This window comes from Oncorhynchus mykiss, chromosome 9 (genome assembly GCF_057628025.1).
Source record: "Oncorhynchus mykiss isolate SJ-2025 chromosome 9, ASM5762802v1, whole genome shotgun sequence".
Classification (NCBI taxonomy): Eukaryota; Metazoa; Chordata; class Actinopteri; order Salmoniformes; family Salmonidae; genus Oncorhynchus; species Oncorhynchus mykiss.
This window is the reverse complement of record NC_143030.1, coordinates 2,620,779-2,640,000: the sequence shown is the minus strand read 5'-3', so window position 1 is coordinate 2,640,000 and position 19,222 is coordinate 2,620,779. Positions and strand designations below refer to the sequence as shown.

At 46.0% G+C, this 19,222-nt stretch overlaps 1 protein-coding gene across 8 annotated transcripts in view; it reads left to right on the top strand.

Annotated features, from left to right (window-relative positions):
- Nucleotides 1-16,335, top strand: part of LOC110494899 (disks large homolog 4) — a 121,800-nt gene extending 105,465 nt beyond the window's left edge. For 4 of the 8 annotated variants that reach the window (XM_090183280.1, XM_036987003.2, XM_036987006.2 and 1 more), the window contains 10 exons: nucleotides 252-411; nucleotides 1,389-1,491; nucleotides 4,625-4,727; nucleotides 4,814-4,990; nucleotides 7,662-7,747; nucleotides 12,245-12,346; nucleotides 13,810-13,982; nucleotides 14,230-14,342; nucleotides 15,370-15,461; nucleotides 15,725-16,335. In XM_090183280.1, coding sequence (XP_090039406.1) covers nucleotides 252-411; nucleotides 1,389-1,491; nucleotides 4,625-4,727; nucleotides 4,814-4,990; nucleotides 7,662-7,747; nucleotides 12,245-12,346; nucleotides 13,810-13,982; nucleotides 14,230-14,342; nucleotides 15,370-15,461; nucleotides 15,725-15,831 — 1,216 coding nt within the window. In that variant the 3' untranslated portion in view covers nucleotides 15,832-16,335. The remainder of the gene's footprint in view (nucleotides 1-251; nucleotides 412-1,388; nucleotides 1,492-4,624; nucleotides 4,728-4,813; nucleotides 4,991-7,661; nucleotides 7,748-12,244; nucleotides 12,347-13,809; nucleotides 13,983-14,229; nucleotides 14,343-15,369; nucleotides 15,462-15,724) is intronic. The other 4 variants (XM_090183281.1, XM_090183284.1, XM_090183282.1 and 1 more) reach the window with 1 other exon arrangement.
- Nucleotides 16,336-19,222: the final 2,887 nt, after the last annotated feature.

Below are 19,222 nucleotides of genomic sequence, written 5' to 3'. Positions count from 1 at the left end.
GTTACAGTAGATATGTAGTAGAGAGACCAGGCTGAGTGTTACAGTAGATATGTAGTAGTGACCAGGCTGAGTGTTACAGTAGATATGTAGTAGTGACCAGGCTGAGTATTACAGTAGATATGTAGTAGAGAGACCAGGCTGAGTGTTACAGTAGATATGTAGTAGTGACCAGGCTGAGTATTACAGTAGATATGTAGTAGAGAGGGTTAGGGTGATACGGTGTATTATAATGTCTGTGTGTGGCCTCCCAGTAGAGAGGCCAGGCGGGTGTGTATCCACCGAGGGTCGACTGGTCTGGGGTTTAACATCGTTGGGGGAGAAGACGGAGAGGGAATCTTTATCTCCTTCATCCTGGCTGGAGGACCGGCTGATCTCTCAGGAGAGCTACGCAAGGGAGACCAAATCATCAGCGTGAGTAGTGTTATGTAATGTTATGTAGTGTTACATAGTGTTATGTAATGTCATGTAGTGTTACATAGTGTTATGTAATGTTATGAAGTCTAATTTAGTGTTATGTAATGTTATGTAATGTTTTGTAATGTTATGTAGTGTTATGTAGTGTTATGTAGTGTTACGTAGTGTTACATAGTGTTACATAGTGTTATGTATTGTTATATAGTGTGACGTAGTGTTACATAATGTTATGTAATGTTCTGTAGTGTTACATAGTGTTATGTAATGTCATGTAGTGTTACATGGTGTTATGTAATGTTATGTAGTCTTATTTAGTGTTATGTAATGTTATGTAATGTTTTGTAATGTTATGTAATGTTATGTAGTCTTATTTAGTGTTCTGTAATGTTATGTAATGTTTTGTAGTGTTATGTAGTGTTAAGTAGTGTTATGTAATGTTGTATAGTGTTACCTAGTGTTACATAGTGTTATGTAATGTTATGTAGTGTTACGTAGTGTTATGTAATGTTATGTAGTGTTACATAGTGTTATGTAATGTTATGTAACGTTTTGTAGTGTTATGTAATGTTATGTAGTGTTACATGGTGTTATGTAATGTTATGTAGTGTTACATAGTTTTATGTAGTCTTATGTACTGTTACATAGTGTTATGAAGTCTTATGTAATGTTATGTTGTGTTATGTAATGCAATGCAATGCTATGTAGTGTTATGTAGTGTTACATAGTGTTATGTAGTCTTATGTAATGTTATGTATTCTTATTTAGTGTAATGTTACAGTATAGTGTTGTGTTATGTAATGCTATGTAGTGTTATGTAGTGTTATATAGTGTTATGTAGTGTCACATAGTGTTATGTAGTGTCACATAGTGTTATATAGTGTTATGTAGTGTTATGTAATGCTAGGTAGTCTTGTGTAGTGTTATGTCACATTAATGTAATATTATGTAATGTAATGGTTATAACTCCTCTGCAGGTGAACGGTGTGGATCTCAGACATGCGACTCATGAACAGGCTGCAGCAGCTCTGAAGAATGCTGGACAGACTGTTACTATCATCGCTCAGTACAGACCTGAGGGTAAGAATATCACAGACCACTACAGACCACTACAGACCTGAAGGTAAGAATATCACAGACCACTACAGACCACTACAGACCACTACAGACCTGAGGGTAAGAATATCACAGACCACTACAGACCTGAGGGTAAGAATATCACAGACCACTACAGACCACTACAGACCTGGGGGTAAGAATATCACAGACCACTACAGACCACTACAGACCTGAGCGTAAGAATATCACAGACCACTACAGACCTGTGGGTAAGAAAATCACAGACCACTACAGACCACTATAGACCTGAGGGTAAGAATATCACAGACCAATACAGACCAGTACAGTCCAGAGAGTGAGACTACTATAGACAATAAGGACAAACTACATACTAGGATAGACTACCATATTCTACTATAGACTACTGTAGACTACTATAGACTAATAAGGACTAACTACATACTAGGATAGACTACTACATTCTACTATAAACTACTATAGACTAATAAGACGAATTACATACTAGGATAGACTACTACAATCTACTGTAAACTACTATAGACTACTGTAGACTACTATAGACTAACTACATACTAGGATAGACTACTACATTTTACTATAAACTACTATAGACTACTGTAGACTACTATAGACTAATAAGGACTAACTACATACTAGGATAGACTACTACATTCTACTATAAACTGCTATAGACTACTATAGACTAACAAGGACTAACTGCATACTAGGATAGACTAATACATTCTACTGTAAACTACTATAGACTACTGTAGACTACTATAGACTAATAAGGACTAACTGCATACTAGGATAGACTAATACATTATACTGTAAACTACTATAGACTACTGTAGACTACTATAGACTAATAAGGACTAACTAAATACTAGGATAGACTACTACATTCTACTATAAACTACTATAGACTACTGTAGATTACTATAGACTAATAAGGACTAACTAAATACTAGGATAGACTACTACATTCTACTGTAAACTACTATAGACTACTGTAGATTACTATGGACTAATAAGGACTAACTGCATACTAGGATAGACTACTACATTTTACTATAAACTACTAACTCCAGACTAACTACAGACTACCATAGACTATTATAGACTATGTTACTACAGATTCACGGCAGACTACTATAGACTTCTACAGACTACTATAGACTACTACAGACTACTATAGACAACTACAGATTACTATAGGCTAACCACAGACTGACTACATACTTCTATAGACTACTACAGATTACTATAGACGAACCACAGACTAAATACAGACTACTGTAGAATACTACAGAAGACTATAGACTAACCACAGACTAACTACAGACTACTATAGACTACTACAGATGACTATAGACTAACCACAGACTAACTACAGACTACTATAGACTACTATAGACTACTACAGATTACTATAGACTAACCACAGACTAACTACAGACTACTATAGACCATTCCAAATCAAATCAAATTGTATTGGTCACATACAGCAGATGTTAATGTGAGTGTAGCGAAATGCTTGTGCTTCTAGTTCCGACAATGCAGTAATATCTAACAAGTAATCTAACAATTCCACAATAACTACCTTATACACACAAATCTAAGTAAAGGGATGGAATAAGAATATATACATATAAATATATGAATGAACGATGACCGAGCATCATAGGCAAGATGCAATAGATGGTATAAAATACAGTATACACATATGAGATGAGTAATGCAAGATATGTAAACATTATTAAAGTGGCATTATTAGTGACTATAGACTACTATAGATAAACTATAGACTACTGTAGGCTACTATAAACTACTGTAGAAAGCTATAGACAAACTGTAGACTACGTCAGACTACTATAGACAAACTGTAGACTACTATAGACTACTGTACACTGTCAGACTACTGTAGACTACGTCAGACTACTGTAGACTACTATAGACTACTATAGACTACTGTAGGCTACTACAGACTACTGTAGGCTACTATAGACTACTGTAGAAAGCTATAGACAAACTGTTGACTACGTCAGACTACTATAGACAAACTGTAGACTACTATAGACTACTGTACACTATGTCAGACTACTATAGACTACTGTACACTATGTCAGACTACTACAGACTATGTCAGACTACTGTAGACTGCGTCAGACTAGACAAACTGTAGACTACTGAGACTACGTCAGACTACTATAAACTACGTCAGACTACTGAGACTGCGTCAAAATACTGTAGACTACGTCAGACTACTATAGACTACTGTAGGCTGCTATAGACTGCTGTAGAAAACTATAGAGGAACTGTAGACTACTTCAGACTACTATAGACAAACTGTAGACTATGTCAGACTACTATAGACTACTGTAGACTACATCAGACTACTATAGACTACTGTAGACTACATCAGACTACTATAGACTGCTACAGACGACTATGCACTATATTTTGACCAATATAGACAAACTGTAGACTAATTACACACTACTATAGACTAACTTTAGACTACTATAGACTAACTGTAGACTAATAACAGACTACTATAGACTAACTTTAGACTACTAAAGACTGCTATAGACAAACTGTAGACTACTTCAGACTACTATAGACTATGTCCGACTAATGTAGACTGTCAGACTACTATAGACTATGTTCGACTAATGTAGACTACGTCAGACTACTATAGACTACTAAAGACTACGTCAGACTACTATCGACTACTGTAGACTATGTCAGACTACTATAGACTACTGTAGACTACATCAGACTACTATAGACTACTGTAGACTACATCAGACTACTATAGACTGCTACAGACGACTATGCACTATATTTTGACCAATATAGACAAACTGTAGACTAATTACACACTACTATAGACTAACTTTAGACTACTATAGACTAACTGTAGACTAATAACAGACTACTATAGACTAACTTTAGACTACTAAAGACTGCTATAGACCCCTTCCTGGGTAGCTTATCAGAGAGACATAATATGGAAAAGAACAAATAAAGCAAGAGAAAAATATGCATTCAGCAGTCCGTTCATCAATTGGTGTGTGTGTGTGTGTGTGTGTGTGTGTGTGTGTGTGTGTGTGTGTGTGTGTGTGTGTAGAATACAGCAGGTTTGAGGCTAAGATACACGACCTGAGAGAACAGATGATGAACAGTAGCATGAGCTCTGGGACCCTCCGAGCCAACAGGACCTTCTATGTCAGGTAAAGTAGTGTCATGATAATGTAGCCCTATGTCATGCTAATGTCTCCCTGACATACTAATGTAGCTCTATGTCCTCTCTATGCAGGGCCCTGTTTGACTATGATAAAACAGCAGACTGTGGGCTGTTGAGCCAGGCATTGGGCTTTAACTTCGGGGAGGTGCTCCATGTGACTGACTGTAGTGATGAAGAGTGGTGGACTGCTAGGAGACTGGGACAACAGGGACAACTGGAGGAACTAGGGTATATACCCAGCAAACACAGGTAGGTAACACACCTAACGCGGGTAACGCACCTAACGCTGAGGGGGACCAGACCTAACGCTGAGGGGGACCAGACCTAACACTGAGGGGGACCACACCTAACGCTGAGGGGGACCAGACCTAACGTTGAGGGGGACCAGACCTAACACTGAGGGGGACCACACCTAACACGGAGGGGGACCACACCTAACACTGAGGGGGGACACCTAACACTGAGGGGGACCACACCTAATGCTGAGGGGGACCACACCTAACACTGAGGGGGACCACACCTAACGCTGGGGGGGACCAGACCTAACTCTGAAGGGGACCACACCTAACACTGAGGGGGACCACACCTGACACTGATGTGGACCTAATACTGAGGGGGACCACACCTAACACTGAGGGGGGACACCTAACACTGAGGGGGACCACACCTAATGCTGAGGGGGACCACACCTAACACTGAGGGGGACCACACCTAACGCTGAGGCGGACCGCACCTAACGCTGAGGCGGACCAGACCTAACACTGAGGGGAACCACACCTAACACTGAGGGGACCACACCTAACGGTGAGGGAGACCACACCTAACACTGAGGGGGACCACACCTAACACTGAGGGGGCGGGCACCTAACACTGAGGGGACCACACCTAACACTGAGGGGACCACACCTAACGCCGAGGGGGACCACAACTAACACTGAGGGGGGGACACCTACCACTGAGGGGGACCAGACCTAACACTGAGGGGGACCACACCTAACACTGAGGGGGACCACACTTAACATTGAGGGGACCATACCTAACACTGAGGGGGACCACACCTAACACTGCGGGAGACCACGCCTTACGCTGAGGGGGACCACACCTAATGCTGAGGGGGAGCACACCTAACACTGAGGGGGACCACACATAACATTGAGGGGACCATACCTAACACTGAGGGGGACCACACCTAACACTGAGGGGGACCAGACCTAACACTGAGGGGGACTACACCTAACACTGAGGGGGACCACACTTAACATTGAGGGGACCATACCTAACACTGAGGGGGACCACACCTAACACTGAGGGGGACCACACCTAACGCCGAGGGGGACCACAACTAACACTGAGGGGGGGACACCTAACACTGAGGGGGACCAGACCTAACACTGAGGGGGACCACACCTAACACTGAGGGGGACCACACTTAACATTGAGGGGACCATACCTAACACTGAGGGGGACCACACCTAACACTGAGGGGGACCACACCTTACGCTGAGGGGGACCACACCTAATGCTGAGGGGGAGCACACCTAACACTGAGGGGGACCACACATAACATTGAGGGGACCATACCTAACACTGAGGGGGACCACACCTAACACTGAGGGGGACCAGACCTAACACTGAGGGGGACTACACCTAACACTGAGGGGGACCACACTTAATATTGAGGGGACCATACCTAACACTGAGGGGGACCACACCTAACACTGAGGGGGACCACACCTTACGCTGAGAGGGACCACACCTAACGCTGAGGGGGAGCACACCTAACACTGAGGGGGAACACACTTAACATTGAGGGGACCATACCTATCACTGAGGGGATCATACCTAACACTGAGGGGGACCACACCTAACACTGAGGGGGACCACACCTAACACTGACGGGGACCACACCTTACGCTGAGGGGTTCCACACCTAACGCTGAGGGGGACCACACCTAACACTGAGGGGACCACACCTAACACTGAGGGGACCACACCTCACACTGAGGGGGACCACACCTAACACTGAGGGGACCACACCTAACGCTGAGTGGGACCAGACCTAACACTGAGGGGGACCACACCTAACGCTGAGGGGGACAACACCTAACGCTGAGGGGGACCAGACCTAGCACTGAGGGGGGGACACCTAACACTGAGGGGGACCACTCCTAACACTGAGGGGGACCACACCTTACGCTGAGGGGGACCACACCTAACGCTGAGGGGACCACACCTAACGCTGGGGGGGACCACATCTAACTCTGAGGGGGACCACACCTAACACTGAGGTGGACCACACCTAACGCTGAGGCGGACCAGACCTAACACTGAGGGGGACCACACCTAACACTGAGGGGACCAAACCTAACGGTGAGGGAGACCACACCTCACACTGAGGGGGGACACCTAACACTGAGGGGACGAAACCTAACACTGAGGGGACCACACCTCACACTGAGGGTGACCACACCTAACACTGAGGGGACCACACCTAATGCTGAGGGGGACCACACCTAACGCTGAGGGGGACCAGACCTAACACTGATTGGGACCAAACCTAACACTGAGGGGGGGTCACCTAACACTGAGGGGGACCACTCCTAACACTGAGGGGGACCACACCTAACACTGAGGGGGGACCTAACACTGAGGGGGACCACACCTAACACTGAGGGGGACCACACCTAACGCTGAGGAGGACCAGACCTAACACTGAGGGGGACCACACCTAACACCTAAGTTAATACAGTTAACCCCCTCCTGTGTGTTTCTGTGAGTGGTCTCTAATGAAGCAGTATGTAGTGCCATGTTAATGTAGCCCTATGTCTCTCTATGCAGGGTGGAGAGGAAGGAGTGGTCTCGTATGAAGCAGTATGTAGTGTTATGCCATGTTAATGTAGCCCTATGTCTCTCTATGCAGGGTGGAGAGGAAGGAGTGGTCTCGTATGAAGAATAAGGACCGCAGCAGCTTTGTTCAGAGCTATGAAACTGTTACACAGATAGAAGGTAGGTCTGACCTGTGACCTCAGATTATTTTATTTGTCTGAAATGGTGGTAGTTTCAGCCAGTAGAACTGAAGTGGAGGGTGTGTAGTCTCTGCCCCCCTAGGTATCAGCTGAGGTACTGTAGGAAGTCTCTGCCCCCCTAGGGATCTGCTGAGGTACTGTAGGAAGTCTCTGCCCCCCTAGGGATCTGCTGAGGTACTGTAGGAAGTCTCTGCCCCCCTAGGGATCTGCTGAGGTACTGTAGGAAGTCTCTGCCCCCTAGGGATCCGCTGAGGTACTGTAGGAAGTCTCTGCCCCCCTAGGGATCCGCTGAGGTACTGTAGGAAGTCTCTGCCCCCCTAGGGATCCGCTGAGGTACTGTAGGGAGTCTCTGCCCCCCTAGGGATCCGCTGAGGTACTGTAGGGAGTCTCTGCCCCCCTAGGGATCCGCTGTGGTACTGTAGGAAGTCTCTGCCCCCCTAGGGATCCGCTGTGGTACTGTAGGGAGTCTTTGCCCCCCTAGGGATCCGCTGTGGTACTGTAGGGAGTCTCTGCCCCCCTAGGGATCCGCTGAGGTACTGTAGGGAGTCTTTGCCCCCCTAGGGATCCGCTGTGGTACTGTAGGAAGTCCCTGCCCCCCTAGGGATCCGCTGAGGTACTGTAGGGAGTCTCTGCCCCCCTAGGGATCCGCTGTGGTACTGTAGGGAGTCTCTGCCCCCCTAGGGATCCGCTGTGGTACTGTAGGGAGTCTCTGCCCCCCTAGGGATCCGCTGAGGTACTGTAGGGAGTCTCTGCCCCCCTAGGGATCCGCTGAGGTACTGTAGGGAGTCTCTGCCCCCCTAGGGATCCGCTGAGGTACTGTAGGGAGTCTCTGCCCCCCTAGGGATCCGCTGTGGTACTGTAGGGAGTCTCTGCCCCCCTAGGGATACGCTGAGGTACTGTAGGAAGTCTCTGCCCCCCTAGGGATCCGCTGAGGTACTGTAGGAAGTCTCTGCCCCCCTAGGGATCCGCTGAGGTACTGTAGGGAGTCTCTGCCCCCCTAGGGATCCGCTGTGGTACTGTAGGAAGTCTCTGTCCCCCTAGGGATCCGCTGTGGTACTGTAGGGAGTCTCTGTCCCCCTAGGGATCCGCTGTGGTACTGTAGGAAGTCTCTGTCCCCCTAGGGATCCGCTGTGGTACTGTAGGAAGTCTCTGCCCCCCTAGGGATCCGCTGAGGTACTGTAGGAAGTCTCTGTCCCCCTAGGGATCCGCTGAGGTACTGTAGGAAGTCTCTGTCCCCCTAGGGATCCGCTGAGGTACTGTAGGAAGTCTCTGTCCCCCTAGGGATCCGCTGTGGTACTGTAGGAAGTCTCTGTCCCCCTAGGGATCCGCTGTGGTACTGTAGGAAGTCTCTGTCCCCCTAGGGATCCGCTGTGGTACTGTAGGAAGTCTCTGCCCCCCTAGGGATCCGCTGAGGTACTGTAGGGAGTCTCTGCCCCCCTAGGGATCCGCTGAGGTACTGTAGGGAGTCTCTGCCCCCCTAGGGATCCGCTGAGGTACTGTAGGGAGTCTCTGCCCCCCTAGGGATCCGCTGAGGTACTGTAGGGAGTCTCTGCCCCCCTAGGGATCCGCTGAGGTACTGTAGGGAGTCTCTGCCCCCCTAGGGATCCGCTGAGGTACTGTAGGGAGTCTCTGCCCCCCTAGGGATCCGCTGTGGTACTGTAGGGAGTCTCTGCCCCCCTAGGGATACGCTGAGGTACTGTAGGAAGTCTCTGCCCCCCTAGGGATCCGCTGAGGTACTGTAGGAAGTCTCTGCCCCCCTAGGGATCCGCTGAGGTACTGTAGGGAGTCTCTGCCCCCCTAGGGATCCGCTGTGGTACTGTAGGAAGTCTCTGTCCCCCTAGGGATCCGCTGTGGTACTGTAGGGAGTCTCTGTCCCCCTAGGGATCCGCTGTGGTACTGTAGGAAGTCTCTGTCCCCCTAGGGATCCGCTGTGGTACTGTAGGAAGTCTCTGCCCCCCTAGGGATCCGCTGAGGTACTGTAGGAAGTCTCTGTCCCCCTAGGGATCCGCTGAGGTACTGTAGGAAGTCTCTGTCCCCCTAGGGATCCGCTGAGGTACTGTAGGAAGTCTCTGTCCCCCTAGGGATCCGCTGTGGTACTGTAGGAAGTCTCTGTCCCCCTAGGGATCCGCTGTGGTACTGTAGGAAGTCTCTGTCCCCCTAGGGATCCGCTGTGGTACTGTAGGAAGTCTCTGCCCCCCTAGGGATCCGCTGAGGTACTGTAGGGAGTCTCTGCCCCCCTAGGGATCCGCTGAGGTACTGTAGGGAGTCTCTGCCCCCCTAGGGATCCGCTGAGGTACTGTAGGAAGTCTCTGTCCCCCTAGGCATCCGCTGAGGTACTGCAGGGAGTCTCTGTCCCCCTAGGGATCCGCTGTGGTACTGTAGGAAGTCTCTGTCCCCCTAGGGATCCGCTGAGGTACTGCATGGGTCTGTGAAAATATACATATTTAATTATTTTAAGTGAAAAAAACATTTGTATTTACTTAAATGTTTGAATGAATATCACTATAGCAACAACAGAAAATAGAAACACAACATGCAACAATATTAATGAGTTGACAAAGTTCAATTTCTTATAAAGAAATCAGTGAATTTAAATTAATTAATTAGGCCCTAATCTATGCATTTCACATGACTGGGAATACAGATATGCATCTGTTGGCCACAGATACACAGATGGGACGGCAGGTAGCCTAGTGGTTAGAGTGTTGGGCCAGTAACCAGCAGGTAGCCTAGTGGTTAGAGCGTTGGGCCAGAAACCAGCAGGTAGTCTAGTGGTTAGAGTGTTGGGCCAGTAACCAGCAGGTAGCCTAGTGGTTAGAGTGTTGGGCCAGTAACCAGCAGGTAGCCTAGTGGTTAGAGCGTTGGGCCAGAAACCAGCAGGTAGTCTAGTGGTTAGAGTGTTGGGCCAGTAACCAGCAGGTAGCCTAGTGGTTAGAGTGTTGGGCCAGTAACCAGCAGGTAGCCTAGTGGTTAGAGTGTTGGGCCTGTTACCAGCAGGTAGCCTAGTGGTTAGAGCGTTGTGCCAGTAACCAGCAGGTAGTCTAGTGGTTAGAGCGTTGGGCCAGTAACCAGCAGGTAGCCTAGTGGTTAGAGTGTTGGGCCTGTTACCAGCAGGTAGCCTAGTGGTTAGAGTGTTTGGCCAGTAACCAGCAGGTAGCCTAGTGGTTAGAGTGTTGGGCCAATAGCCAGCAGGTAGCCTAGTGGTTAGAGTGTTGGGCCAATAGCCAGCAGGTAGCCTAGTGGTTAGAGTGTTGGGCCTGTTACCAGCAGGTAGCCTAGTGGTTAGAGTGTTTGGCCAGTAACCAGCAGGTAGCCTAGTGGTTAGAGTGTTGGGCCAGTAACCAGCAGGTAGCCTAGTGGTTAGAGTGTTGGGCCTGTAACCAGCAGGTAGCCTAGTGGTTAGAGTGTTGGGCCAGTAACCAGCAGGTAGCCTAGTGGGTAGAGTATTGGGCCAGTAACCGAAAGGTTTCTAGATCGAATCCCTGAGCTGACAAGGTAAAAATCTGTCGTTCTGCCACTGAACAAGGCAGTTAACCCACTGTTCCTAGGCCGTCATTGAAAATAAGAATTTGTTCTTTACTAACTTGCCTAGTTAAATAAAGGTTAAATAATAATTAAAAAAGACCTTTAAAAAACAGTCAGTATCTGCTGTGACCACCATTTGCTTCATGCAGCGCGACACATTTCATGTTCCTGGGTCCCTGGGAGTAAGGCCCTGGGAGGAAGGCCCTGGGTCTGCCTGGGAGGAAGGCCCTGGGTCCCTGGGAGTAAGGCCCTGGGAGGAAGTCCCTGGGTTTGCCTGGGAGGAAGTCCCCGGGTTTGCCTGGGACGAAGTCCCCGGGTTTGCCTGGGAGGAAGTCCCCGGGTTTGCCTGGGAGGAAGTCCCTGGGTTTGCCTGGGAGTAAGGCCCTGGGTCCCTGGGAGGAAGGCCCTGGGTCCCTGGGAGTAATGCCCTGGGTCCCTGGGAGTAAGTCCCTGGGAGGAAGTCCCTGGGTTTGCCTGGGAGTAAGGCCCTGGGAGGAAGTCCCTTTGAGGAAGTCCCTGGGAGGAAGTCCCTGGGTTTGCCTGGGAGTAAGGCCCTGGGTCCCTGGGAGGAAGGCCCTGGGTCCCTGGGAGGAAGGCCCTGGGTCCCTGGGAGTAATGCCCTGGGTCCCTGGGAGTAAGTCCCTGGGAGGAAGTCCCTGGGTTTGCCTGGGAGTAAGGCCCTGGGAGGAAGTCCCTGGGAGGAAGTCCCTGGGTTTGCCTGGGAGTAAGGCCCTGGGTCCCTGGGAGGAAGGCCCTGGGTCCCTGGGAGTAAGGCCCTGGGAGGAAGTCCATGGGTTTGCCTGGGAGTAAGGCCCTGGGTCCCTGGGAGTAAGGCCCTGGGAGTAAGGCCCTGGGAGTAAGTCCCTGGGAGGAAGTCCCTGGGTTTGCCGGGGAGTAAGGCCCTGGGTCCCTGATTAAGAAAAGCTATAATTGTATTTCTCTCTCTCTCCAGTCCACTATGTGAGGCCTATCATTATACTGGGTCCTACTAAAGACAGAGTGAATGATGATCTTCTCTCTGAGTTTCCTGACAAGTTTGGTTCCTGTGTTCCACGTGAGTATTACTATCAAATATAGGTACTACTACAGGTACTATATACACATAGGTACTACTATAGACCCATTATATACACATAGGTACTACTACCGACCCATTATATACACATAGGTACTACTATAGGTACTATATACATATAGGTACTACTATTGACCCATTATATACACATAGGTACTACTATAGACCCAGTATAGACACATAGGTACTACTATAGGTACTACTATTGACCCATTATATATTTATAGGTACTACTATATACTACTATAATACAGATGAAAACTCCCTTGGTGGATAGTGTGGTCTACAGCTTATCATAAGGTACTCTACCTCAGACGGGCAATACCTCTAGACTTCTTTAAAATTAGACATCGTGCACCAGCTGTTATTGACAAATAGACACACACCCCCACCCCTAGTCTTACCAGAGGTAGCATCTCTGTTCTGCCGGTGCAGGGAAAATCCCGCCAGCTCTATATTGTCCGTATCTTCGTTCAGCCACGTCTCAGTGAAACATAAGATGTTACAGTTTATAATGTCACGTTGGTGGGATAATCATAATAGTAGATCATCCTATAGTTTGTGTCCCAAATAAACAATCAACAATATACTATTTACAATTAAACTACGCTTCAAAACGTTATCTGAAATAGTGTCCTAACACAGAACATGTGTCCGTCCGTGTGTGTGTGTGTAACATAGACGTGTGTGTGTGTGTCCTAACACAGAACATGTGTCCGTCCGTGTGTGTGTGTCCTAACACAGAACATGTGTCCGTCCGTGTGTGTGTGTGTGTAACATAAACGTGTGTGTGTGTGTGTGTGTAACATAAATGTGTGTATGTGTGTGTGTGTGTAACATAAACATGTGTGTGTGTGTGTGTAACATAAATGTGTGTATGTGTGTGTGTGTGTAACATAAACATGTGTGTGTGTGTGTGTGTGTGTGTGTGTGTGTGTGTGTGTGTGTGTGTGTGTGTGTGTAACATAAATGTGTGTGTGTGTGTAACATAAACGTGTGTGTGTGTGTGTAACATAAATGTGTGTATGTGTGTGTGTGTGTAACATAAACATGTGTGTGTGTGTGTGTGTGTAACATAAACGTGTGTGTGTGTGTGTGTAACATAAATGTGTGTGTGTGTGTAACATAAATGTGTGTATGTGTGTGTGTGTGCAACATAAACATGTGTGTGTGTGTGTGTGTGTGTGTGTGTGTGTGTGTGTGTGTGTGTGTGTGTGTGTGTGTGTGTGTGTGTGTGTGTGTGTGTGTGTGTGTGTAACATAAACATGTGTATGTGTGTGTGTGTGTGTGTGTGTGTGTGTGTGTGTGTGTGTGTGTGTGTGTGTGTGTGTGTGTGTGTGTGTGTGTGTGTGTGTAACATAAACATGTGTGTGTGTGTGTGTGTGTGTGTGTAACATAAACATGTGTGTGTAACATAAACGTGTGTGTGTGTGTGTGTGTAGACACGACGCGGCCCCAGAGGGAGTATGAGGTGGATGGGCGGGACTACCACTTTGTGTCGTCAAGGGAACAGATGGAGAAGGACATCCAATCACATCACTTCATAGAGGCGGGTCAATACAACAGTCACCTGTATGGAACCAGCGTTCAGAGTGTCCGCATGGTCGCAGAGCAGGTAAGGGGAGGGAGGGAGTGTACGTGTGTGTGTGTGTGTGTGTGTGTGTGTGTGTGTGTGTGTGTGTGTGTGTGTGTGTGTGTGTGTGTGTGTGTGTGTGTGTGTGTGTGTGTGTGTGTGTGTGTGTGTGTGTGTGTGAGAGAGACCCTTTAACTATTTGGTCCTTTAATGTGTAAAGCATTATATTGTGTATGTTCTGCACTGTACAGAATAGATTGATTAACCAGGTGTGTGTTTGTGTGCGCAGATGGGGAAACACTGTATCTTAGATGTATCAGCTAATGCAGTGAGGAGACTACAGGCAGCTCAGCTTCATCCTATTGCTGTCTTCATCAGACCAAGATCACTGGAAAATATACTGTAAGTAGGAGGGAGTGGGTTGTCTTCATCAAACCAAGATCACTGGAAAATATACTGTAAGTAGGAGGGAGTGGGTTCTCTTGCTCAGACCAAGATCACTGGAAAATATACTGTAATTAGGAGGGAGTGGGTTGTCTTCCTCAGACCAAGATCACTGGAAAATATACTGTAAGTAGGAGGGAGTGGGTTGTCTTCCTCAGACCAAGATCACTGGAAAATATACTGTAAGTAGGAGGGAGTGGGTTGTCTTCCTCAGACCAAGATCACTGGAAAATATACTGTAAGTAGGAGGGAGTGGGTTGTCTTCCTCAGACCAAGATCACTGGAAAATATACTGTAAGTAGGAGGGAGTGGGCTGTCTTCATCAAACCAAGATCACTGGAAAATATACTGTAAGTAGGAGGGAGTGGGTTGTCTTCCTCAGACCAAGATCACTGGAAAATATACTGTAAGTAGGAGGGAGTGGGTTCTCTTTTCCTCAGACCAAGATCACTGGAAAATATACTGTAAGTAGGAGGGAGTGGGTTGTCTTCCTCAGACCAAGATCACTGGAAAATATACTGTAAGTAGGAGGGAGTGGGTTCTCTTCATCAGACCAAGATCACTGGAAAATAATCTGTTAATAGTGCCTGTGTGTGTTGTAAATTGTTGAGCAGATTCAGGGGTTATCTTTTTTAAGTTTAGCTTGGAATAATTTAATTCCTTCCTGTCAGGCATTATGCAGTTACAGTCTGGACACTAGAGGTCTCTATGGACTAGGAAACAACAGTTCTGATTCATTATTAAAATACTTCAAGTTGAATCACTCTTCCTTTCTTTCTGTTGAAGTTAAATTATCTACATTCTAACGTGAAACATCCGTCCGTTACGCTGACCTGAACATGAGTGTTGTAACATCCGTGTGTTACAGTGACCTGAACATGAGTGTTGTAACATCTGTCCGTTACGCTGACCTGAACATGAGTGTTGTAACATACGTGTGTTACAGTGACCTGAACAAGAGTGTTGAAACATCCGTGTGTTACAGTGACCTGAACAAGCGTCTGACAGAGGACCAGGCCAGGAAGGCTCTGGACAGAGCTGTCAAACTGGAACAAGACTTTATAGAATGCTTCTCAGGTAACACACACACACACACACATTAATGTTACACACACCACACACACACACACACACACACACACACACACACACACACACACACACACGTTAATGTTACACACACCACACACACACACACACATTAATGTTACACACACCACACACACACATACACACACACACACACACACACGTTAATGTTACACACACACACACACTCTCTAACCCTCTCTCTCTCTCTCTCTCTCTTTCTAACTCTGTCTCTGACCCTCTGTGTGTAGCTATTGTGGAAGGGGAGAGTTTTGAAGAGGTTTATCACATGGTGAAGACTGTGATCGAAGAGCAGAGTGGACCCTACATATGGATACAATCAAGAGAAAGACTATAAAAGAGAGGAGAGGAGCAGAGGAGAGGAGCCTATATATGGACACCAACTAGGGAAACACTATAGAGGAGATTAGAGGAGAGTTGAGGAGATGAGGAGAGATTAGGAGAGAAGAGAGAGAGTTGAGGAGGTTAGGAGAGAAGAGAGGAGAGGAGCGATTAGGAGAGAAGAGTTGAGAAGAGAGGAGAGAAGAGGAAAAGAGAGAGGAGGAGAGAAGAGAAGAGAAGAGAAGAGAAGAGAGGAGAGTTGAGGAGAGAAGAGAAGAGAAGAGAGGAGAGTTGAGGAGAGAAGGGAAGAGAAGAGAAGAGAGGAGAGGAGAGTTGAGGAAAAGAGAGAGGAGAGAAGAGGAAAAGAGAGAGGAGGTGAGAAGAGAAGAGAGTAGAGGAGAGTTGAGGAAAAGAGAGAGGAGGAGAGTTGAGAAGAGAGGAGAGTTGAGGAGAGAAGGGAAGAGAAGAGAAGAGAGGAGAGGAGAGTTGAGGAAAAGAGAGAGGAGAGTTGAGGAGAGAAGAGGAAAAGAGAGAGGAGGTGAGAAGAGAAGAGAGTAGAGTTGAGGAGATATGAGAGGAAAGGAGAAGATGGGTTGTACAAGGCCTCTGAGATTATCACCTTGACTACTGTTGCTTCGGGTACTGTCACCGCAATTACCGTGGATACCATCTCACAGCAACCAGAAGGAGAGAGAGGGACAGAAGGAGAGATGGAGACACTGTAAGACTCACCACAGAACCAAAAGAGAGAGAGAAACAGACGCTTTCTCTCCATCCCCTCTCTCCTCCCTCCATCATTTCTCTCTCTCTCCTCCGGATCTGTAAAGAATTGTTTTCTAACGGAATGGGACTCTGAAAGTGAAGAGAGACGAGGTGAAAGAGGAGACGAGACTGGAGTGACTGCAGCAGGAAGAGAAGTGGAGGCTGTCTGAACCATGGAGGGAGAAAGGAGAGAAAGAGATCACAAAAAATATATGTAAAAAAAGATTCACGTTTTCTATATTATGGAGATAAGTATTATACAGACTGGTATCTCTGCAGGACTACAGACTGGTATCTCTGTAGTACTGCATTACAGACTGGTATCTCTGCAGTACTACATTACAGACTGGTATCTCTGTAGTACTACATTACAGACTGGTATCTCTGTAGTACTACATTACAGACTGGTATCTCTGCAGTACTACATTACAGACTGGTATCTCTGTAGTACTACATTACAGACTGGTATCTCTGTAGTACTACATTACAGACTGGTATCTCTGTAGTACTACATTACAGACTGGTATCTCTGTAGTACTACATTACAGACTGGTATCTCTGCAGTACTATTATACAGACTGATATCTCTGCAGTACTATTATACAGACTGGTATCTCTGTAGGACTACATTACAGACTGGTATCTCTGTATTACTACATTACAGACTGGTATCTCTGTAGTACTACATTACAGACTGGTATCTCTGCAGTACTATTATTCAGACTGGTATCTCTGCAGTACTACATTACAGAATGGTATCTCTATAGTACTACATTACAGACTGGTATCTCTGTAGTACTGCATTACAGACTGGTATCTCTGTAGTACTACATTACAGACTGGTATCTCTGTAGTACTACATTACAGACTGGTATGTCTGTAGTACTACATTACAGACTGGTATCTCTGTAGTACTGCATTACAGACTGGTATCTCTGTAGTACTATTATACAGACTGGTATCTCTGTAGTACTACATTACAGACTGGTATATCTGCAGTACTATTATTCAGACTGGTATCTCTGTAGTACTACATTACAGACTGGTATCTCTATAGTACTACATTACAGACTGGTATCTCTGTAGTACTGCATTACAGACTGGTATCTCTGTAGTACTACATTACAGACTGGTATCTCTGTAGTACTACATTACAGACTGGTATCTCTGTAGAACTACATTACAGACTGGTATCTCTGCAGTACAGACTGGTATCTCTGTAGAACTACATTACAGACTGGTATCTCTGTAGTACTACATTACAGACTGGTATCTCTGCAGTACTACATTACAGACTGGTATCTCTGTAGTACTATTTACAGACTGGTATCTCTGTAGTACTACATTACAGACTGGTATCTCTGCAGTACTATTATACAGACTGGTATCTCTGTAGTACTACATTACAGACTGGTATCTCTGCAGTACTACATTACAGACTGGTATCTCTGTAGAACTACATTACAGACTGGTATCTCTGTAGTACTACATTACAGACTGGTATCTCTGTAGTACTATTATACAGACTGGTATCTCTGTAGTACTACATTACAGACTGGTATCTCTGTAGTACTACATTACAGACTGGTATCTCTGTAGAACTACATTACAGACTGGTATCTCTGTAGTACTACATTACAGACTGGTATCTCTGTAGTACTATTATACAGACTGGTATCTCTGCAGTACTACATTACAGACTGGTATCTCTGTATTACTACATTACAGACTGGTATCTCTGCAGTACTATTATACAGACTGGTATCTCTGGAGTACTACATTACAGACTGGTATCTCTGCAGTACCATTATACAGACTGGTATCAAATCAAATCAAATCATTTGTTTATATAGCCCTTCGTACATCAGCTGATATCTCAAAGTGCTGTACAGAAACCCAGCCTAAACCCCCAAACAGCAAGCAATGCAGGTGTAGAAGCACCTCAGAGAAGTATCTCTGTAGTACTACATTACAGACTGGTATCTCTGTAGTACTATTATATAGACTGGTATATCTGCACTACTACATTACAGACTGGTATCTCTGTAGTACTATTTACAGACTGGTATCTCTGTAGTACTACATTACAGACTGGTATCTCTGTAGAACTACATTACAGACTGGTATCTCTGTAGTACTACATTACAGACTGGTATCTCTGCAGTACTACATTACAGACTGGTATCTCTGTAGTACTATTTACAGACTGGTATCTCTGTAGTACTACATTACAGACTGGTATCTCTGCAGTACTATTATACAGACTGGTATCTCTGTAGTACTACATTACAGACTGGTATCTCTGCAGTACTACATTACAGACTGGTATCTCTGTAGAACTACATTACAGACTGGTATCTCTGTAGTACTACATTACAGACTGGTATCTCTGTAGTACTATTATACAGACTGGTATCTCTGCAGTACTACATTACAGACTGGTATCTCTGTAGTACTACATTACAGACTGGTATCTCTGTAGAACTACATTACAGACTGGTATCTCTGTAGTACTACATTACAGACTGGTATCTCTGCAGTACTATTATACAGACTGGTATCTCTGTAGTACTACATTACAGACTGGTATCTCTGTATTACTACATTACAGACTGGTATCTCTGCAGTACTATTATACAGACTGG